Genomic DNA, 23,131 nt, shown 5'->3' with positions numbered 1-23,131 from the left:
ATGGACCTATGATAAGCATGGTAAAATTGCATATTTGGGTCTGATTCCACAAATTTGCTATTTAACAAACTCATCAATAATAAATGCTGCCTTGACAAGTAAATGGATATTTTAGATCTAAAGTTATGCTTCATTTTTAACAATCTATTTTTCAACTAGAAGCAGAAAAGGTGTTCAGTTTCAGATTAAGATAAAGTGATGCTAAAAAGCTTTTTTTATCTTTTTCTGGAAAACTCACAGCTACATTTTACTATATTTTTACTATATTTTATATTGCAGATACCAATTTAATCAATCTGCAGAAAAAACATGAAAGCTTAAGTTTTTGTTTTATTTCCACCGATAGAACCCTTAAAAATTTAAAGTAGTGCCTACAGAATGAACAAATTAACACACAATGATATCTAAATATATTTCACCAAGATTCTGACACGGAAAATTTCTTTTTGAACATGTAAAAATAATCAAGTATAGGCTGCACAGTGTATTTGCAAAAATCAGGAAAACTTTAAAAGATTAAATGGTCAAAAATAATATGCAACGTTTTGGCCCATGGATCAAAAAACTGTGTGTGTCTATATCTACATCTATATCTACATCTACATCTATATCTATCTAAACATATACAGTGAGGGAAAAAAAGTATTTGATCCCATGCTGATTTTGAACATTTGCCCACTGACAAAGAAATTATCAGTCTATTATTTTAATGGTAGGTGTATTTTAATAGTGAGAGACAGCATAACAAACAAAAAATCCAGAAAAATGTATGTAAAAAAAGTTATAAATTGATTTGCATGTCAATGAGTCAAATAAGTATTTGATCCCTTCAACTTAGTACTTGGTGGCAAAAACCTTGTTGGCAATCACAGAGGTCACCAGATTTTAGTTGGTCACCAGATTTTCACACATCTCAGGAGGGATTTTGTCACACTCCTCTTTGCAGATACTCTCCAAGGCATTAAGGGTTCAAGGCTGACTTTTGGCAACTCGTATCTTCAGCTCCTTCCACAGATTTTCTATGGGATTAAGGTCTGGAGACCGTCTAGGCCACTCCAGGACCTTAATGTGCTTCTCCTTGAGCCACTCCTTTGGTGCCTTGGTTTTGTATTTTGGGTCGTTGTCATGCTGGAATACCCATCCACGACCCATTTTCAATGCCCTGGCTGAGGGAAGGAGGTGCTTACCCAAGATTTGATGGTACATGGCCCCGTCCATCGTCCCTTTTGATTTGGTGCAGTTGTCCTGTCCCCTTAGCAGAAAAACACCCAAAAAGCATAATGTTTCCACCTTAATGTTTGACAGTGGGAATGGTGTTCTTAGGGAAATGGTAGCATTACTCCTGCTTCAAACACGGCAAGTTATGAACTTAAAAAAAAACTATTAATTTTTTTCTGCCTGGAGATAATTGAGTTATTACTTTATCTGACTCAATTATCTCACAGGCAGAGAAGAGGGAACTATCTGTTTGTATTGGGAGTGTCACACTTTGTCACTGTATTGTCATTGGTTGTAAACTTTGTGTCCCTGTTCCCCACAAGGTCCATGTGGGAGTGCCCCTTGCCTGGGTACTTGCATAAAAGCCAGTGTGGCACCCATTAAAATCATTCCTGTTGCACGCTTCATGAAGTCTAGGCTCATGTTTAGGTAACTGTCTACTTGCTGTGGAGAAAACTTCTTGGATGCTGCATTCGTCTGGAACCGTTCTTATCTACACCTGAACTGCTTGCTATAATCACTCAGGCTTAGCAGTTCGGGAGGAAATAGGTGAACAGGGTATCTACTATACCAGCATTCGTAATATGGGATTTATATGGGCCATAAACAATGCCATCACTGGGATTGGACAAAAGTTCATGGTGGAGCATCATGCTTGTTTGTAAGGCAAGGTAGTCCCTACTTTGTCTTGTAGTATCTTTGGTTATCATTTGAAATTCAGTGAAATTCAAATGTAATACAAATCAGTATTTTATAAAGAATATATATTTATGAAATACTGAAAAATGACAGATCTACTTTAACCCCTTAAGGACACATGACATGTGTGACATGTCATGATTCCCTTTTATTTCAGAAGTTTGGTCCTTAAGGGGTTAAAACATCTGCCTCAAGTGAAAATATGAGGATTTGGTTGTACCTTATGGCTATACTATGCACACCATCACATTAAAGTCTCCAAATACTGGTGCATATTATTTAAATTATAACATGGGGATAAACATGCCAGCAGCATTATTTACTGCATAAACTGCTCTAAGTTGCTCTCTTCTATAACTAATGGCTCTTTATTGGTGGTCACGTGTGTGGAGTGGTGGGAAGCTTAAACTTGGTGTCTAATCAGAGTTTTATGGCAATAATACATGCCTTCCAACATTCTAAATTGACCCAAAAGGAAATTTTAATTTTATGGGAGTGAGTGGATGTGTGGCCAAGTATGGGGCTGACCTGAGAAATTTTAGTTGACGTCCTAATAATAATTGTTGCAACTAAAATGTATAGAAGAATAACTAAGTATCTTATTTACTCAGACTTATTTCTAAACAGATCTGTAGTAGTTTGAAAAAAACGGTACTATGAGTATTATTGTTTGGAGCTCGGTAACTTAGATACACTAACAATATGGAGCTCCTAGATAAGAGGGGCAGAGAGATGTATTCCCTGAATAGTGAATGTCCCTTCTAGATAGGGACACTTTGGAGATATAATAATGTGATTACATTTCCATATTTTTGTGAGAAAGGTCATTTTAATTAGCCATGATTATCTTAAACTGTGTTTTTGTATTCATGTATCATTAGTTTTTGGTGATTTTGTATAAATGTAAGTCATGTCAGCAGTGCCACAAATAAGAAATGCACTTTTCGGTGTGATTCCTAAATCTCACTAAAGAATTTTAACTTAAACTATCCAATTTCACAGTATAAGTAACATTACATAAAATGACAGCACATGTACTGTTGTAGTCCTGAACTGCAATCTCTGTCTAAACCAGTGGTCATTTATTTTTTTATTCAGATAAGAGTTTATCAGTTTGTATACCCTGAAAAGGTGGGACTGGGGAAAACTAGATCTGAATCACTTGTGGAATAGACAAAGTTTTTGCAAAAAATAGAAATGAAAAGTTGAAGGAACCAGCCTTAAGATATATTAGCCTTTTACAAAATAAGCTACAAAATGTACATTTATTCCTTAATAACTTTACTGCATGTATTCTACATGCCCCAGGACAAATAGAAGAGTTAGATAATCTACTAGTTGAGGAAATAGCTAAAATGACAATGAAGGGGGAAGTTATCATCATGGGTGACTTTAATCTTCCTGATGTGAACTGGAAAACCAAAATAGCTGCTTGTGCCAGGAGCACACATATTCTAAACTCCCTACCGAGATTGTCTCTAAAACAAGTCATTGAGGAGCCAACTCGTAAAGAGGCAATACTAGATTTAGTTTTAACACATGGAGATTTGGTATCAGATAGTACTGTAGGTGAAAGTTTAGGACCCAGTGATCATCAGTCAGTGTGGTTTAATATAAGAACAGTGACTGAGTCACACCACACAAAAACAAAAATTATAGACTTCAGAAAAACTGAATTTTCTACAATTAGAATATGTGTAAAGGAGTCATTATCAGACTGGAGCAATTTAAATGGAGTCCAAGAGAAATGAGATTATTTAAAAGTTTCACTGATGAAGGCCACAGAAAATTGCATTAGACTTGTCAGTAAAAGCAACAAAGCCACTGTGGTACTCCACAGATGTGCCCATATAGTAAAAAACTAAAAGTTAGCATTTAGAAATTATTAAAAAAAAACAGAGTGAAGAAGATAGACAGATCTACAAGATTAGACAGAAAAGGGCTAAACAAGTTATAAGAGCTTCCAAATCACACACAGAAGAGAAAATAGCAATGTCAGTAAAAAAAGGGGGACAAAACATACTGTACATATGTGCACTTGGACCCATTCTCTTCAATATTTTTATTAGTGATATTGCAGAAGGTCTTGATGGTAAGGTATGTATTTTTGCTGATGATACTAAGATATATAACAAGGTTGATGTTCCAGGAGGGATAAGCCAAATGGCAAATGATTTAGGTAAACTAGAAAAAGGGTCAGAGTTGTGGCAACTGACATTTAATGTGGATAAGTGCAAGATAATGCATCTTGGATGTAAAAAAACCCAGGGGCAGAGTACAGAATATTTGAAAGAGTCCTAACCTCAACATCTGAGGAAAGGGATTTAGGGGTAATTATTTCAGATGACTTAAAGGTAGGCAGACAATGCAGCAGGAAATGCTAGCAGAATGCTTGGTTGTATAGGGAGAGGTATTAGCAGTAGAAAGAGGGAAATGCAAATGCTATTGTACAGAACACTGGTGAGACCTCACTTGGAGTATTGCACACAGTACTGGAGTTCTTATCTAGTATTGATACTTAAGAGAGAGTTCAGGGAAGGGCTACTAAACTGGTTCATGGATTGCAGGATAAAACTTACAAGAAAAGGTTAAAGGAACTTAACATGTCTAACTTGGAGGAAAGATGAGACATGGGGATATGATAGAAACATTTAAATACGTAAAGGGAATCAACACAGTAAAGGAGGACAACAAAAGGACATAGTGTCATGATCTGGAGCAGGTCAGATAGGAGACTTTGGCCAGAGTAAACATTAGAGGCTTTATTGGTACGTTTAAACATAATTGAAACAACAGGAAATCCTATAACTGAAATTATAGGAAAGAGAGAGGAAACAGAAATAAAGTAAGCAATATGCCCTAAATAGAATATAAACATGAATGTGAGTAAATAACAAAAATAGGGTAAAATAGAAGGACAAAAGAGACAGAACAGAACAATAAAGTTGCAGGATTAAAGGAAAAGGAGAACTTTAGTTAGTAAGCTCCCTGTTGGAAGGAGTATTGCTCAAGCAGGAAAATAACACCATGTAATATTACTTTGAGGCAAAGTCCAGAGTGGTGTTTTGCAGGCAGGTATAGAGCAAACAGGGTGTATGGATTAAGAAAGTATAAATCGGGATGACAGGATAAAGCTGGATAGTTGTGAAGTTCACGTTGATATTGTGCAGACTGGAAGACAAGCAGGAATGCAGAGTTATTCAGGCAATTCTGGAGCAGGTTGGTATGGAGCAGGTTTGGAGCCAAGAAGGTAAGTCCACAGGAGTCAGGATCTGAAGTGTTTCCGGCAAATCAACAACTTCAATGTAAAGGCGATATGGTGAGTTGGGTGTAGCCTTTTGTGGGATCTTAATTAGTCCAGGCAGGTGAGGATGATAAGGTTTAGTTTCAGAACTAGAGACAAGGGAGGCCACTAGTGGTCAAATATAATCAGCGCGGGAACTTGGTTATTAAGGAAAAGAAAAAATGGAACAAAAAGTCTTGTTTGTCAGAACAGGATCCTGACACAATCTTAAATTAGAAGAGCAAAGGTTTAAAAATAATATCAGAAAGTATTACTTTACTGAGAGGGTAGTGAATGCATGGAATAGCCTTCCAGCTAAAATGGTAGAGGTTAACACAGTAAAGGAGTTTAAGCTTGCGTGGGATAGGCATAAGGCTATCCTAGCTATAAGATAAAGGCAGGGACTAATGCAAGTATTTAGAAAATAGGACACACGAGATGGCCCGAATGGTTCTTATCTGCCGTTTACGTTAGACACATTTTTAAAATTCTTTTTGCTTGCTTCTATTGGTAAATATGCTAGTTTAGCTAATGCAAACAATAATAACTGCTACAAACTGGGCTGAACACAAGCGTAATACTATGACAAATACTATTAAACCCCTATGCTATGCTTCACAGAAAGTGATGGCACCCTTAACGACATATGAAATTTCCATAATTTACTAAAATCAATGCTTGATCACCACAATCACAGCGATTGTGGGGTTAGTGCTGCTGCAGGCTGCTTTGATGTCCGAGGAAGGCCAGCAGCCTCCAATCACGCTGTCCCAGCACATGTGATCGCTGTGTAAATAACAAATTCCAACCCTCCCTTACCTTAGGCTATTAAAATGTAACCCTTTCCATGCGTTTTGATCACAGTGATTAAAATACAGATCATAGTATTTTACTGTGATCTGATTTTTTTACCGGTTTTTAAATCAAATTAAATTAATTTAATTAGTTATTGTAATACTTTTAAATTGGTTATTTAGTTTGCTTGGGTGGATGGAAGTTGGTGAGAAATTGGGGAGTTTTGTGTCAAGCTAGTTAGGGGTTAACAGTAAAAAATGTTTTTGAAAAAGTAAAACAAATATTAAAAGAATAAATAATTTTTTAATTTTTTTTAAAAAATGCTTATTACCACTACTCTATGTGCAAACTAGCGAAAAAAAGATGCCACACTAAGGCTCAAAATATGTTATTTTAAATACTCTAAAATGGGACATGGACCCACCATAAAAATTCAAAGTTTGAAAAAAAATGAAATGGCTGCTTTTCAAGGGGGGATGTTCCCCTTCAACATCCACATATGCCTGGTAAAGATACATACTGGGCTATTGCTGTACTCAGACCACATAGCTGAGCAACATATGAAGTATTATACTGCCATAGCACACATAAGGTTTGCAAAATAAACAATAAAATATGTGTGAAATATGTGTGTGTGTGTGTGTGTGTGTGTGTGTGTGTGTCAAAAAGGCAGAAGAAAAAAGCTTACTACCACTACACTTGGTACAAGCTAGTGGAAAAATGATCCTACGCTAAGGTTCAAAATATGCCTTTTAAAATAATCTGGGGTGTCTTCTTTAAAAAGTGGTAGGCCTTTGTGGGGTAATTTGGATTAGCAACCTGCTAAAATGCTTCAAAATGGAACATAGACCCATCAACACGATCTATGAAAATTCACACTTCAAAACATGAAATTGTCACGTCTCTTACAGCACTGTAACTTTTAAAATAAGAAACAGTGTCTACTCTAGGCCATACATTGGGCATATTGTTTTACTCAGAATATGTAATAAAGCATGATTTGGGGGATTTTATCACTGTAGCACATATCAAACTTTGAAAAACATTTGTAAAAAACAAAACAAATGGCGGCAAGTTAATGCACAATATACACCATATAAGATATCCCGGAGGGACTGCTTTCTCAAATGGAACAGTCAAACTGATATACTGCTCCAAAATAAGACATAGGCCCAGCAAATCTATCTATGAAAATTTTAACCATAGAAACTGAAATCTCTTATATGGAATTGTAGCTTCACAGAATAGTGGCAAAGGCATACAATGGGGGTATCATTTTACTCAGCAGATCATCTGAACATCTATATGGTGTCTTGTAAAGGAATAGCATGTACTCAACCTTGTTATATGTCTGTATGTCAAAAAAGCACAATTTTACTATAATAATTAGCAGTGATTGTAGCTGAAATGGGTACGTAAAAAGTGTCAAAATAACCTTAGGTATATAACCTGTGATGTCTACTTTATATAACTATATACTTTTGTGTGGCAATTTTGTTTTCTATGATTGCCATTAAACTTACAAGACATACCAACATACAAAACTGTTTCACATTGACATTTTATGTTACTCCTTATATTTTGTGACCTGTAACTTTCAAAATAAACTGAACTCAAAGACATATTATGTACTCTGTAAATCAAAACAAAATGCTTGTGTCCTTAAGTGTAAGTCTAGCTTCCTTAAGGAGTTAATATCATTTGCTGTGATACCTGGAACTGTTAAAACACACCAAGCTAAAGTGTTAGGTATATGAAGCTAACCTTGAAGACTGAGAATTTAAATGTAAACATGTACATCAACACATACACTTTACTGCAAAATATCTATTTCATTAATCTTGTTTGCACGAGCATATATAAAGCATAAGATTTTATGTCAAATCGAAAACTAAATTGGTTTTGTTTCAGGTACAATTGAATTTTTGGTGTGTATGAATTATGTTTGATCAGGTTTGACAGATAATTTGTATTTTCCTTCATAATACTGTGCTTTTTCATTTTACATCGAAAATTGGATTTAAAAAAATATTATTAATATTTATACATATCAGATCACTGCCAAAAAGCACAGGATAAAATGTCCATCTGCTGTAAATTATTCTGGCTGTTGCAGGGGAATATATCATTGGCATAAACAAACAGATGCTTAAATTGTGCATTGGCAACAAATTAAAAATACTGCCAGAAAATTGAGCAAGTGATACCATAATTTAATATAACTGATCAGTCCTGTGCAATTTGTTTGAATATCTCCTTGCATGTAATGGGTTAATTTTTGATCTGATGGGTATCAAACTGATGTCTGCAATAAAAGTTGGGACTTCCATCTTTGTTATTATTTCAAAAATGTATTATTTAGATTTGTGAGCAAGGATGAACATGGCATATAATAAAAAAAACATAAAACAAAGAAAAAAATAAAAATACTGCCTAAATCAAATCTCATCGGGGGTAAACAACACCAATTTTGGTCACAACCCTGACACTGATCCCAGGGCAGCCAGCTGACATCGCTGATGCTGTTCTTTCTCACGCCCGGCTCCAAGACTCGATGCCGAGGTGGCAAGGCCTACCACACGGGCGAATGGCAGCGAGCCACAGCAGAGGGAATCTGGCCCTGGGGCACACCCTACCTGGAAGATTGGCATCACAGCCTACCAAATACAGGTGAGATGGGGCGCAAGTCTCAGAAACCGCCACCACACAGCCCAAAGCCGCAGCGCAATATAGGCCAAATGCTGCATGCTCCAGGTGCAGCGTGGACCCCAACTCACCGCGACACCTCCCCACTGCCCTCAGAGAAAGGGGAACCACCAGACAGCCCACCACTCAGTCCCTGTCACCCAGCTCCCCCACGGGTAGCAAAGGCCACCAGCCTCAAAGAGTGACATACAGGCCATGCTGACAGGCCTACAACAGAATCTCAGGCAAATGTGGGAGGCTGATCTGGCAGTGATACAAGTTGATGTACAAGCAGTGACAGCACGTACACAAGTGACCGAAAACGAAGTTGAGGGCCTGAAACAGGGACTACAAGCACTGGAGGAGAAGGTACAACACCTACACTCCACACAGACAGCCCTGTCCAGACAAGTCAACCTACTAGATGACAGGGCGAGATGCACAAACGTAAAAATCAGAGGGGTACAGGAATCCATGCCGCTGGAAGAATTACCACACTTCATCAGGCGCCTTGTGACCATACTACTACCAGCCAGACAAGCCAAAACTTTCCTATTCAACAGAGTTTATAGAATTGCTAAATCCTTGCAAGCACCCAACGCAGCTCCTCAAGACATCATTCTACGGTGCCAATCAATGTCAGAGAAATTGGGACTCTTGGTGGCGCTGCAAGTAAAGACTCCTTTAGCGTTCGAGGACTGTCGACTCTCCGTTTTTCAGGACTTGAGCAGGCCACACTACTCTGACAAGCACTACAAGGCCACGGACCCCTCAGAAGGCCCAGCACTTATGGCAGCACTGGGACTCCCTGCCCTAGTGATGACCTCAATGACACAGCCAGGCCACCAACCTGGGAATACAGAAGCAGCCACAGTCGGCACACCTAGATCCCACAGAGGCATCAAGACCTGAACCAATGCTCACAGCCTTAGGCCTCTAATAAATTAATTTAGCTATTAAGATTAGCACCGTTTGTTAGCTTATCTACTTTTGGTTAATCATTTTGTTGCAATACCCAATGGCAGTCCCTAAGTTGTGATAGGGACCTATTGGAGGTTCCACCAACCAGCTCTGGTGGCACCTGATGCCCCTCGCCCTGGGGTAACAGGGTATTACCAGCACAGGAGCTCTATACCCTTGCATAGCGTAATGCTTTTAGTCACATCTGCCACCATTAGACCTCTGCCCTACGGGCGCAGGTAGCCTCTCCCACAGCTCCCACCCACCTAGACACATACTCGACACAGACACTAAACCATCTCACGACTACACATAGCCATCACCACTACTATAAAATAGCTCATGACCCACAGTGCACTTCCGATGGGTGCCAACATGGGTGTAGGCCAATTGGGCAAGGGGCTCCTGGAGGGAACGCCACAACACACCACACACCTAACACGGCTCAAGTCCTGGGCACCACAAGGAGCACCTTAATTCAATAGACTTAAGCGACTAGACCGGAGTTTGTCCCCCATAGCCAGAAGGCATACCAGATACCACACGCCTCACCCATTCTATGGCTCCAAGCTAACTGCGCTGACACACATAGACAGGTGTATACACACTCACAGTTTCCCTAGTTTAGGCCCCCGTTACAAAATATCAGCCCAATAAAATTGAAAATGTATGCGAAATATACCTCAACAATCCATGTATTCAATGTGAAATATTTCTGAATTGTGTACATGCAGTTGTGGTATTACACATATGACTGTCTTTTCATCGCATGAAAAATAAAGAACTTAAAAAAAATCTATATTTATTTAAACAATATAACTTTTCTTCTGTAATATCTCTCATTTAATCCTGCTTTTATCAAGAGTTTTTCTGTGATATTTAAGTAGCACTTACCTATTGCTTGAACATAATTTTTCACATTTGATTGGTCAGGCTCTACCCTATTTCTGTCAGTTCCTCACAAAGTAAATTATACAACAAGCAAGCTTACCCCACAAAAAAAACTTCTTGCCTTGGCATAATGTGTTTTTAATCTGCTCTTTTTTGCATCCATTATATCCAGTCATAGCTAAATCATGTTACTTTTATCGCAAAGCTATAATTTACAACCATCCTTTTCTAGCTCAAGATGCAACCATAGTTCCTATTCAGGAACTCACTATCACCAGATTATTGCAACATGCTGTCCTTCAATCTCACATGTGCAACTGAAGCACTGATAGTGGCCTTGTTCACTCCATACTTGATTACTGTAAGCCATCGGTCATCGGTCTGACATGTGCCCATGTATAATGATTTCTGCTGCTTGGATATTTGTGACCTTTTTCTTCACTCAATTTATACGTTTGCACACAATAGAGCAATGTGCTTAACAAAGTGACTAAATACCAGGTATATTTTAATGACCTGATTAAACTTTAATGCTTACATTCCCGATTCAAACACCTTTCACTCTGATCTGGATAAACTACAAAATGCCCTTGAAAGCTAATATATACAATTCTTCAGAAAATAGCAACTCCTCTGCATCTCTCTGGCACTGTTGCACGAGGCAACTGGAAAACGTTTTCCAAGTATTAAGAGAGAGAATATAATATCTAGGTGTACCAGTACATCTTATTTAATTTGCGTAGTTGAATGATAACTACCCATCATCAGATTGTAAGTGTTCATCTGTATTTCTTTGTATATTAATGTGTAAGAACATTCTTCTATGATATATGCTGAGGCCAACATTAAAAATGCATAAAAAAACTATGTCCCTGTGCATTTATGAGTGGATGCAGTATTTGTCCAAAATGTCTTCAGTATTGTAAAAATGTACTGTTATATGGTTTATTATTGTTAGGATTTTTCCATAATAGGTTAATTTCTCAAACTATTGAGACTGCTAACCATGCTTACACTTAGACAATCTATATTGTATATAAATATAAATATTTATTACAACCAAACTGAAGAACTGTTTAGAGTACATTCTGGAGATGAAACTCAAATGATTTTACAAAGTGTTTGCTCAACAATTTTTCAAAAGACAAAGAAATTTGCCTGCAACCAAAGTGAAAACAGAACTGAACTCATTTAGAGAATCTTCCTAATTCTGTTATTCTGACCTAAAAAAAAATTAACACACCACTTTTCTTCCTCATTATTACAATGGGAGAAGCATGAGGTGTTTTTTTTTTTTTCTTAGGAATATTCCTTTCTCTCTCCTTCATTAAATGATTATACCAACTATAAGTTGGTCACTGGCTCCTACATATATTTTAGAAAAAGCTATTTGTAGCCCATCTTGAACCATTTACGTTCATATAATAGACAAAATAGAATTGTGCTAGTTAATTTTTGACTTGGGAAGAGAATTTCAATTTAGACCTGTCTTTATTTACTGAAGTGAGAATCACCAGGAATTCAAAATAAATTCTAAATTGAAGGCTAAAATAGCTAAACTTAAAACAGAATTGACTTAGAGAATCTCTGATATTGGGTTATTTTGGCCTAATTTTTTTTAACTCATGTTGAATTCCCCTGAATTCTCACTTTAGTGAATCTCTCTGTTAGAATGTTTTCTATTCTAACAGGTTAATCACCTCTAAACATGACTAGATATAAAGCTTACTTTAATAGGAAACGGATTGTGAATAGTCATAAAGGACACCTGACTCTCCATTTTTCTAGGTTTTTTGTTTATTTTAACTTCTGGCAAAAAAGGATAACTGCAGGCCTCCATTTAACAGCATTGGTTTATTTCATAATGCACCCTCATGTTATAAGGGTTGGTTTAGTTTTCACAACTAGATGCCATCTGCAGGTTTAAAGTGGATATGTGGTAGGTGTACATTATAGAGAGAATTATATATAATCGCCACCTGAGAAAAAAGTGTCCAATAGAGCAGAACCATGTTGTCCTTATTCAAGAACCTCTAGAAAATATTTATTTCTAAAAGTTGTTTTCTGGATCATTTTGAAGCTTTATCATCATTCTGACTCCTCTATATAATATGTTAAATATTTAACGCAAGAGATTACATATGTAATTAATAAAAGTTAAAAATAATAAAACAAAACCCAAGATGGGTACAAATAGCATCTATGCCCCAGGACATACTTGAAAACTAGTGAGGGCACAATATACTCTTTTTAAATAGTTTTTTAACCCCTTAAGGACACATGACATGTGTGACATGTCATGATTCCCTTTTATTCCAGAAGTTTGGTCCTTAAGGGGTTAAAGCACTGAACCAAAGAGTGCACCTTTGTTTCACTCGTTTTTGGCAAACATACAAAGTTAGCTATTAAATAACTTAAAGGCCAAGTTCATATTGCTAGGAATCAAATTTGCTTCTTTAAAATACTGCATCTAGAGCACTATTAACACTTACGACACTTGAATTTGTATACGTATACACAATGTTCAGTGTATGAGGCACCATGTATAGTGGAAAGTCCAATATTATTTAACAAAATTGTATAAGTATGATCTAGACCAGGGATAGGCAACCTTTGGCACTCCAGATGTTGTGGACTACATCCCCCATAATGCTTTTATACCCATAATCCTGGCAAAGCATCATGAGAGGTGTAGTCCAAAACATCTGGAGTGCCGAAGGTTGCCTATGCCTGATCTAGACAAATGTAGGATTCTCATAGTCTAGTTATTCATCTACTGTATTTGTGAATTTAATAGGTTATGTTACTTATCATTTCGTTTCAAATGCATAATGGCAAATTAATTAAATACAGTCAGATACATAGACACTCCTAAGCAACTCTATAAAGCATATATAATCGTGCTACAAGCAAAATCAAAAAGCAGAGCTTCTGCAAGGTGTACAAATGCAGCAAATACATGCAACTATTCTACAAATTATTACAAAATATCACAACAGAACTTAGTAAATAGGTACCTTGTGTTTGTTTCAGAGGCAGACAGAAAGCAGATTGTTTACTGATCGAATGGCGCAGAATAGATGCACTTAGACGATGCATGGTCTGTTCTTGATCTGAAAATATATAACAAAACATGGAAAATACTTTTATACTTCAATGTCAAATTCTAGGAAATTAATTCACTGATGGTTGAAATGTGATCAAAGGCCATTTCTAATGAAAGTACTTCACGGATGAATGTTCTTCAAAGCACACTCTCAAATAGGAGGTGACAGCGTCTCTCTTTCTTTCTTTTTCTCTTTGCATTTTTAATCACTATGCCTGTCAGGCCTGGAAAAAAAATTAAGGCTTCAACCTGAAAATCAAACTTAATAACAGAATTGTTTATTCCTGACCCTAGCATAATAAAACAGAATTAAAAGAATGAACAAGCACTAAAAGTGTTGAAAAGGTAATGAAAAGGATTTCATGCGGGTGAAATTTGTTAATTTAAATATATTTAATTTAAATATAAAGAACCTGACAATGGTATTATAAGGTTTCACAAAGAAGAATGACAATTTAAAATTATGACATATCTAAAAGAATAACTAGTGATAGAGCATGGCCGAAATTTTGAAATTCACTTTGGATCCTTGACAGTTCACACTAGTGAATAATTGTAACAGTGTAAATGGAATTAGTCTGTGGTCTATTCTCAGGGTATATCTTGTATTTGTCTTAGTTCACTATCCTTATTATTGATAGTGTAGTACATTATATCATAAATGATATTTTCAAAGTTGTTTTCTTTTTAAAACATATTCAGACAACTATAACACATTTATTATGGAATGTACTCAATGCAGGAACTATCAGAAAATAGAACAATTTGAAACTAAGAATAAAAAAAGATGGAACAATTAATGAACTAAGCAATTTGCCTGATATTGTTACTACTAAAACACACATAGCATTTGTTTTAGATAAGAATTGAAGAAGAAAAGATACAAAGGGATTGTCATTTTAAAGTCCTTTTGAATGGACATACGCTTAATATTTTGTCCACTATTCACTTCCATTTAGCTTTTTAAATTGCTTGCAGAATAATAGCCTATACAGATCATAAGCAAAACTAAAATCAATGAAAAAATAATAATAATAATAATTGCAGCATTCGTTTCAAATTGAGTTTGGTAAAATCTTTATTTTCATAAAGGTTTTTCAGGCAGTATTGTTTTCAAGTTCAAACAAGGTGAGTTTGTTTCTTCAGTCTTTTCATATAAACTCCTACCTTCAACCTGATCCAAATTTATTTATAAATAAACATTTCTGGCTTATGATGTCATCTCTTTTGGTCTTCAGGGTCTGAATTATTGACCACTTTTTTGTAACATATTTTAATACTTGTATTATTATTAATTAATAATGTATTGCAATTAAAGTTATTTTTTAATTGAAGAGACAATTTTCACAGAAATGTGGTCTTCTATTGACAATTCCGAATTCTGTAAATATGAAATTATTATTTTTACAAGTTAGAGTTATTAAAGGTGAGGGAAAAACGTTATTATGGTCATTAGAGGCAATATATATATATATATATATATATATATGTTAAAAGGCCTGAACTTGTGGAGGCCTGAATTTGTGGGAGGAGTAAGTCCCCTACTTAAACTCCCAGCCCCTACTCACCTCTGCCTTTCAGCTGATTGTTTTGTCCCCATAGCAACCAGCACTTCCTGTCCAGCTTCCCTCCAGAATTTTTTCCTGTTTCCAGCAGTCAGACGTCCTGACCAGTCCTCTGTCCGTTTGAGGCCTTCCACTCGGTTCCCGGTCAAGGTACCCGGTTTCCGGTCACGAGACCGGCACGTTCACGTAAGTTAGGCGTAGGAAATAGCGCCCCGCTATTTCCCGCCGTTCGGGCCTAAAAACGTAGGGGTAGGCTCCCTCTATCATATTCGTACAAATACACGCTTTTTTAACAGATTTCAGTGTTCACGCCAAAACAGACGAACGCTCGGCACTTTATCACTGCTTTTACATATTCGTACGGAAACTACCTAATCTATTATTATTTATATACACAGTAATATTATTACGGGCATTCTCTTATTTCCGTTTGGTCACCCAGGACCAATCTATTTCGTACGATTAAAACACAAACACCTTGCTCTAAATCCATATTCGGCTAGTTCTTATTCAAATAGGCTACAGTATGCACTAAGTTCTATTTCACGAATTCTACTTTTCTTTACGTATATTCCCTGTTCGGTCATATTGCTACTGATACCTTTTTTTGTCAGTTTGGGGATATAATTAGCTTGTTTAAAAATCTGCCTTGTGATTTTTCTTTCTATGTTAACCAGTTAATTTGTTTTACTACTTTTTAAAATATCCACGTCTATCATAAACGTACGGTTTCTATACACTGTGGCAGGATGGCCAGGCTCGTCACAAACTTCAAATGCAACAGTCAGGATAAAATAGTACTGCAGTTTATTGTCACTTTCCACAATATATACAAGGTTGTGCTCTCCCACAAAATAAAACAAAAAGAAAATAAATCCTACTCCAACTTGGAGACTTACTAAACAGTATTACTAACTATCCAACTGGCCAGCTAATCTGGTTCCCAGTTTTAAACAAAATGAAATACAGCACTTTAAGCAGGTTTCACACAGTACCTTTGTCTCAGGCTTAACTGCCTCCTCTCCCCCAGCTGTTAGACTCTCTGATGTCTTCAGAGGCTAACCTTTTAAAACCCTAGTGCTGGTTAATTACATTCACCTGGTTGATAACATTCAAGGGGTGATTCCCACCAATTAACCCCATCATGCTGGGAATAGAGAGCACTCCAATCTATTACTAACATAGAAAGCCTCTATGACCTTGCCACAACACATATTTACCTATTAAACACTTCATTTTGTCACATATACTAATAAATACTGTTTATAAACACAATATCCGGCACATAAACGTCTGTACTATTCATTTTCCATATAATCACGCTGTCACATATTTTTGGCTTTACAGACTGCATCGGTTTCTCGCTTTTTCTGCGCTAAAGTTGTTTATTTCAAGGTCTTTTATTACAGGAACAGGTATTGTATTTTATCACTTTGCATTATAAAGCCATAGGCCTAAAATGTTTACATATTGGGTTTTATTACTTACCTCCACACCTGTCGTTAACTATGGAATTTTTCTTCGGTTAACCCTTAGCTCCAGTATTATTCTAGGCTTCCCCCGGTTCTACACAGTTAAACCGTTTCACATAACGTAATTTCTTTATGTCAAACCAAGGTATAGTTCACAACTCGTTTGTTACTACACCTCATATAAAACCTATCACGGTCTCAAGTTCATTACTACTTTTCCACAGGCTTACGCCCACGGTACGTTAATTCTTTACTATTATTTCTACTCAGACATACGGTCATACAGCCATCAGGCTCCGGAAAACACCAAAACCTGACCCGGTACTCAGCCATACCTTCAGGTACTTACGTCTATACCCAAATACGTCCAATCGTCACCCCAAGGCCTCATCCAGCCTTCTCACAAATATCTATTTCAGCCCAGTCACACACTTAAACCTTCCAGATCCCTCAATGCAGGATCTCACGTTGCGCCCCTAACAAACAACCTACTCCCAATTCAAATCATACGCCACCACGATACGCATAAATACGTCAACATCTGTCTTAAAGCCTCAGGACTCTTCCTCAAGGACAGCATAAGACGAGACTTACCACACTTATTACCACCAGAAGGTTCCAGATACCATTCGCAAGAAGTCAAGGTTAGTATCTACACAACATTCCAGTCCTCTCACCTTATCCTTAAATATACAATCGAACTGGCTACAGGGTCTAGGCTAATGCCTTAGCGCACCCTATCAGAAAACCCGTCCCAGCGAGGCCTTCCATCCCCCCCCCCCCACCTCAACACGGAGGTACGGCCCCACGCCCAAATCATAGTTACAAGCCTCGCATGCCCTACTACAGGGCGCTAGTCAGGGCCTCACCTGTCACGGCCACACCTTTTGATTTCTCTCTACTGTCACCGAGAGGCCAACATCCCGCCACCACGTCTGTGGCAACTACGTCATAAGCCAAATCATAGGTAGAGCCTCTCACCGCCACTTGGCATTAGCAGGGCCTCACCTATCCAAACATTCAACAGTTAAGTTTTTCGCTTTGGCATCTAGCATTACAGTCCAGTTCTTCCATATACACCACCCCGCCTACTTACCTTATGCCCCTTCTAATATATCTTTCACATAATCATTCCTTTTAGAATGTCCCAAGAACCTATTCCAACCAAAGAATTAACAGAAGAAACTCCATTCACACCTACCAGACCCGGGTCTCCAGGCGAATCACTCACTCTTTCAAACCCCACGTCCTTGAGAGCATGGACTATTCCCAAAATTACGGCCGAGCTTAGGCTCAGGGGAATCCCCTTTCCGGCCAACAGCTAGGAAGGCTGAACTTTATAGGCTACTTACTCACCAAGCCCCCGAGCCCAGGCCAGGGACTAGCTCTCAAGGACAACCACCAAGCAACAGCACGGCCACCCAGGATACCCTGGCAGAGATCTTGGCCAATCTACAGACCCTCAATAGCAGGCTATCTAAGGTGGAAAGCGCCATCTCCTCCCCAGGTACTACCACGGTAGTCCCAGTCGCTTTCACGGCTGTACCTACTATACCAACATGCCCTCCTATACTCCCCCCTCCAGCACCGGGCACAGCCATTACACCATTTGAGTCACCAGCACACTCCGTCCCTGACTCTATCAGGAAAGATATCCTAGACGGGAAGGATGTGTGTCTGGTGTCCTTGCTCATAGCCTCACAGGATGTACTTGAGAACAAGGCATTCAATTACGGTGATATCTCTGTGGTGCTCAAGACAAGGGATCCCAGGCTTAATCATCTGGTGGATTATCTCACCACAGGGTTCACTAAAGGGTTTCTCACGGGTATTGTAGCCATTCCCCCAGGTACACTAGAATGCCCTAATCTCCAGTCAGCACGTTTAGACCCAGTCTCCATAGACACTCTCATTGCCTCTGAAATCACCAACGGTTTCATGATCGGCCCCTTCACCTCTTCACCATTCTCCTCCTGGCGCACTAACCCCATTGGTATTGCTATTCACAAATATTCTAAAAAAAAAAAAAAAAAAGTCTAATTATTGATTTATCGGCACCGCACTCCTCTTTTGTTCCAAGCATAAACGCACTCATTCCAGCAGACAAATTCTCACTTCAGTACGTAACCATCGACGACGCCATACAGTCCATCATATCATCTGGTAATCGACCCTGGCTTAGCAAAACGGACATCACAAACGCGTTTAAATTACTACCCATGCACCCCTCACTCTGGCACTTACACGGTGTTAAATGGCGAGGGAAATATTACTTCTCTACACGACTCACTTTCGGTTCTCGAGGCAGCCCCAAACTGTTCGACATTTTCGCAGAGTCACTATGCTGGCTGCTTCTGAACGTCGCCAGGTGTCACTCCGTTATCCACTACCTCGACGACTTTTTACTAATAGAGCCAGGGTCACCTTCACCCACAGCAATCAGAAGCACTACTGCACTATTTTCCACACTTGGAGTCCCTTTGTCCACAGCCAAAACTATAGGCCCCACAACTAAATTGACCTTTCTGGGGATAGAACTGGACTCGGTTAACCTCAGAGCTAGCCTCCCCCACGACAAACTGTCACGTTTGAGAGGGGAGATGACTTGTTCCTGCGGAATGATGTTTGCACTAGAAAATAACTTCAGTCCCTTCTCGGATCCCTGAACTTTGCGATGCGCATCATTCCGCAGGGAAGGTCTTTCATATCCAGACTCCTTTGCCTGCTGCACGGAGTTCCGGACTCTGGCACAGTTTCTTTGGACCCCCACGCCAAGGCTGACTTGGGGGAAGTTTTTTGAAGGACTGGAATGGAATCTCCATGTTTATCCCCCCTCTCTCCACCTCTTCACCCATCATCCACACAGACGCAGCAGCCAATACCGGTTTTGCAGCCATTTTTGGGAACCACTGGTTCAGGGGCCATTGGCCCACTGATACGGATGCCTTGCCAGGATTCAGAGAGACCTCAGCACTATTTGAAATTTATCCCATTGTGGCGGCCGCACACACCTGGGGTCATCTCTGGTCTGGCAAGGCAGTCAAATGCTACTCTGATAACTCGGCAGCTTGCGAAATCGTGAACAAAGGGCGATCATCTTCCCTGACCATCATGCGGCTGATTCGCAAGCTGACCTGGTTGGCAGCATCCGGCCAGTTTCACTTAGTTTGTTTTCACATCCCGGGTATTCACAACACGGCCGCTGACTCTCTTTCTCGTTCTCAATTTCAGGCATTTTCTCAGGCACTCCCAACGGCTCACCTACAACCATCCAGGACACCACGGTTCCACGATCTAATCCTGGATTAAGCACACTCTTGAACCACGCTAGAGCACTCACTCACCAAGCATTATCACCAAACACGGCTATCACTTACAATAGGGCTCTTAATATATTTAATAAATTCACAGCAGAGTTCGGTTTACAAGGTGACTTCTCTATTCAAACCATGGTGGCTTTTGCCTCTTTTTTCCACCTACACCTTAAACTATCTCACAACACCATTAAACTATATCTCACGGGGGTCCAGCACCACAGCCTCACCTTTTTTTCCTAACAACACACCTTTCCTGTCTTCATACCCCGTCAAAAAGGTTTTCAAAGGAATATCAAAGGTTTCACCTCCACTCTCTACCATTAGATTACCTATAGATGGGCCTATCTTCAGGTCACTTAGCAATCTCCTTGACACAGCCCCATTCGACATCGGCACAAATACGGTGATCAAATCTGCTTTATATCTCGCTTTCTACGGTTTTCTCAGACCTAGAGAGTTCACCGTAATTTGTCAAGGAGATACGAAGCTAAGACTTAAAATATCACACCTCACTAAAATAGAGGATCACTACCAACTTTCGATCCCTACAACTAAAACCAACCAGTCACTACACCCTACTATAATTCCTCTCTTCCCTACTGATAATGCCTGGTGTCCGGTAAAAGTACTAGACCACCTACGGTCAACTCTGCACGGTCACCTACTGGACTCTCCGCTCTTAACACTACAAGGGCACCCGTTAACCACAGCAAAATTGATGGTTCATATCAGAATTCTGTTATCTAAGCTCGGACACAACCCGATTGCATTCTCTAGGCACTCCTTCCGTATAGGAGCAGCCTCTAGCACTAACACACCGGTCCATATCATCAAGAGACTGGGGCGGTGGAAATCCTCCATATATACTGCATATATTCCACAGCCGGAGAAAGAGCTTCGCCAAGCTTTCAGCAACTTGGTTTTGTAAAAAATGCAATAAAGTGTGTATTTCTCTAATTTATCTTTTTGCCCTCTTTTATTTACAGGCCCACTCGTACGTTGGTTTCGGCACACCACAACCAACTTTGCTCACAGTTACTATCCATTACGTATTTAAATTCCGAGCACAAGTTAAAAGGCCTGAACTTGTGGAGGCCTGAATTTGTGGGAGGAGTAAGTCCCCTACTTAAACTCCCAGCCCCTACTCACCTCTGCCTTTCAGCTGATTGTTCCCACCCACCTACACCCTGTTATAATTACATTCTCCTTGGTGGGCCCTCTTTTATTTACAGGCCCACTCGTACGTTGGTTTCGGCACACCACAACCAACTTTGCTCACAGTTACTATCCATTACGTATTTAAATTCCGAGCACAAATATATATATATATATATATATATATATAGGAAACATGGGGGGATGGTTGCACTCACCTAAACATGCTTAAATGGGGTGCTGCTGGGTGCCATATTATACAATAAAAAATACACAAGATCCAGCGCACTCCCCTATCTGCTAAACAGCAACTTCAATGTTGACAGATTTTATTAGTTTGCAAAAGTTTTTTTTTTTTTTTTTTTTTTAAAACACCTAATCTAGGCAATAAATGGGGATTTAGTTACATTATATGATCATACATTGCATAAGCCTGCCACAACGTCAATGTACCCCAGCTTATGCAATGTATGATCATATAATGTAACTAAATCCCCATTTATTGCCTAGATTAGGTGTTTTTTAAAAAAAACTTTTGCAAACTAATAAAATCTGTCAACATTGAAGTTGCTGTTTAGCAGATAGGAGAGTGCGCTGGATCTTGTGTATTTTTTATTGTATAATATGGCCCCCAGCAGCACCCCATTTAAGCATGTTTAGGTGAGTGCAACCATCCCCCCCATGTTTCCTATATATATTTGGGAGTCTAGCCAACTCCTTGGTTTTGCACCCCTCCCTGGTACAGGTGCCTCATCTCAGGTCCCTATTTAGCCTTGTACTGCAGAGAGCCTCAGATGGAATTTTTTCCCAAGTAAGTGGTTAATCTCATAAGAGCAGACATTAGACTGTGAGAGTAGGACCTGCCAAAGATGGGGTACATTGACGTTGTGGCAGGCTCATGCAATGTATGATCATATAATGTAACTAAATCCCCATTTATTGCCTAGATTAGGTGTTTTTTAAAAAAAAAACAAAAAAAAAACTTTTGCAAACTAATACAATCTGTCAACATTGAAGTTGCTGTTTAGCAGATAGGAGAGTGCGCTGGATCTTGTGTATTTTTTATTATATATATATATATATATATATATATATATATATATATATATATATATATATATATATATATATTCCAGGATAAAAAGAATAAAAGTAATTCAGTGAATAGGTGGCCAGGGGCTGGAGGACCACTGACCATATTTCTTTGAAGGAAGGTATAGAGTAGATTTCGGCAAACTTTAGCACTCCAGCTGTTAAAGACTACATATCCCATAATGCTCTTACAGTCGTAAGGTTAGCAAAGCATCAGGGGAGGTGTAGTCCACAACATCTGAAGGGCTGAATGTTGTCTACCCCTGGTATAGAGCATAGACAATTAGGACCACGAGGATAGGAATATCCTGGTCCTCTGTAAAAGAGTAATAGCAGCAAGAGACTTGTGGACTTTCTGAGTTTTGTATATGAGGGATGAGCATGTAATGGCACCCTATATAAAGATTTGATGGAAAATTATAGTAGACCTTCTTCATCCATGTGTCAAAGTTAGCATAATTACACAAAGTAAGCATAAATACACTTAGTCAAGAGTGGGGAACGTCAAACGACAAAATCATTTGGTCCAGCCCGACATGGCGCTGCAGGCAGCATATTATTAGGTGCATTATTCGTTGGTCACGGACGGGCAGCAGCACTATTTTATTATGTGGAGGAGGACCGTGGAGGCGCGCAGCGTCATGTACCAACATGCTCCTCCTTCACGGTGTTTCCTGAAGGCGCGGAAGGATGCACTTTGACTGGAGTGGTTCTGAGTGTGGCAGTTCCCTGTCAGCAGTGGACATCTTTGAAGGAGCATGAGGCGCCTGATTAATTCTATTTGATCTGCTCTGATCTGATCAAATATTGTGAGTTACTCTGCTTGGCTTTCCTATTTTAAATGCTTTTTAAATGGGGCAGGGTAGGAGTTTTGTAGGCTGGGGGGGCTGCAG

The 23,131-nt window shown here is 38.9% G+C and overlaps 1 protein-coding gene across 1 annotated transcript in view; it reads right to left on the bottom strand.

Moving 5' to 3' along the window:
* Positions 1-23,131, bottom strand: part of CFAP47 (cilia and flagella associated protein 47) — a 356,049-nt gene that overhangs the window by 43,260 nt on the left and 289,658 nt on the right. The window contains exon 58 of the mRNA XM_063457869.1: positions 13,549-13,644. Coding sequence (XP_063313939.1) covers positions 13,549-13,644 — 96 coding nt within the window. The remainder of the gene's footprint in view (positions 1-13,548; positions 13,645-23,131) is intronic.

Source organism: Pelobates fuscus, chromosome 1 (genome assembly GCF_036172605.1).
Source record: "Pelobates fuscus isolate aPelFus1 chromosome 1, aPelFus1.pri, whole genome shotgun sequence".
Lineage (NCBI taxonomy): Eukaryota > Metazoa > Chordata > Amphibia > Anura > Pelobatidae > Pelobates > Pelobates fuscus.
Note: the sequence above shows the minus strand (reverse complement) of the source record. Positions and strands in the feature narration are given on the sequence as shown.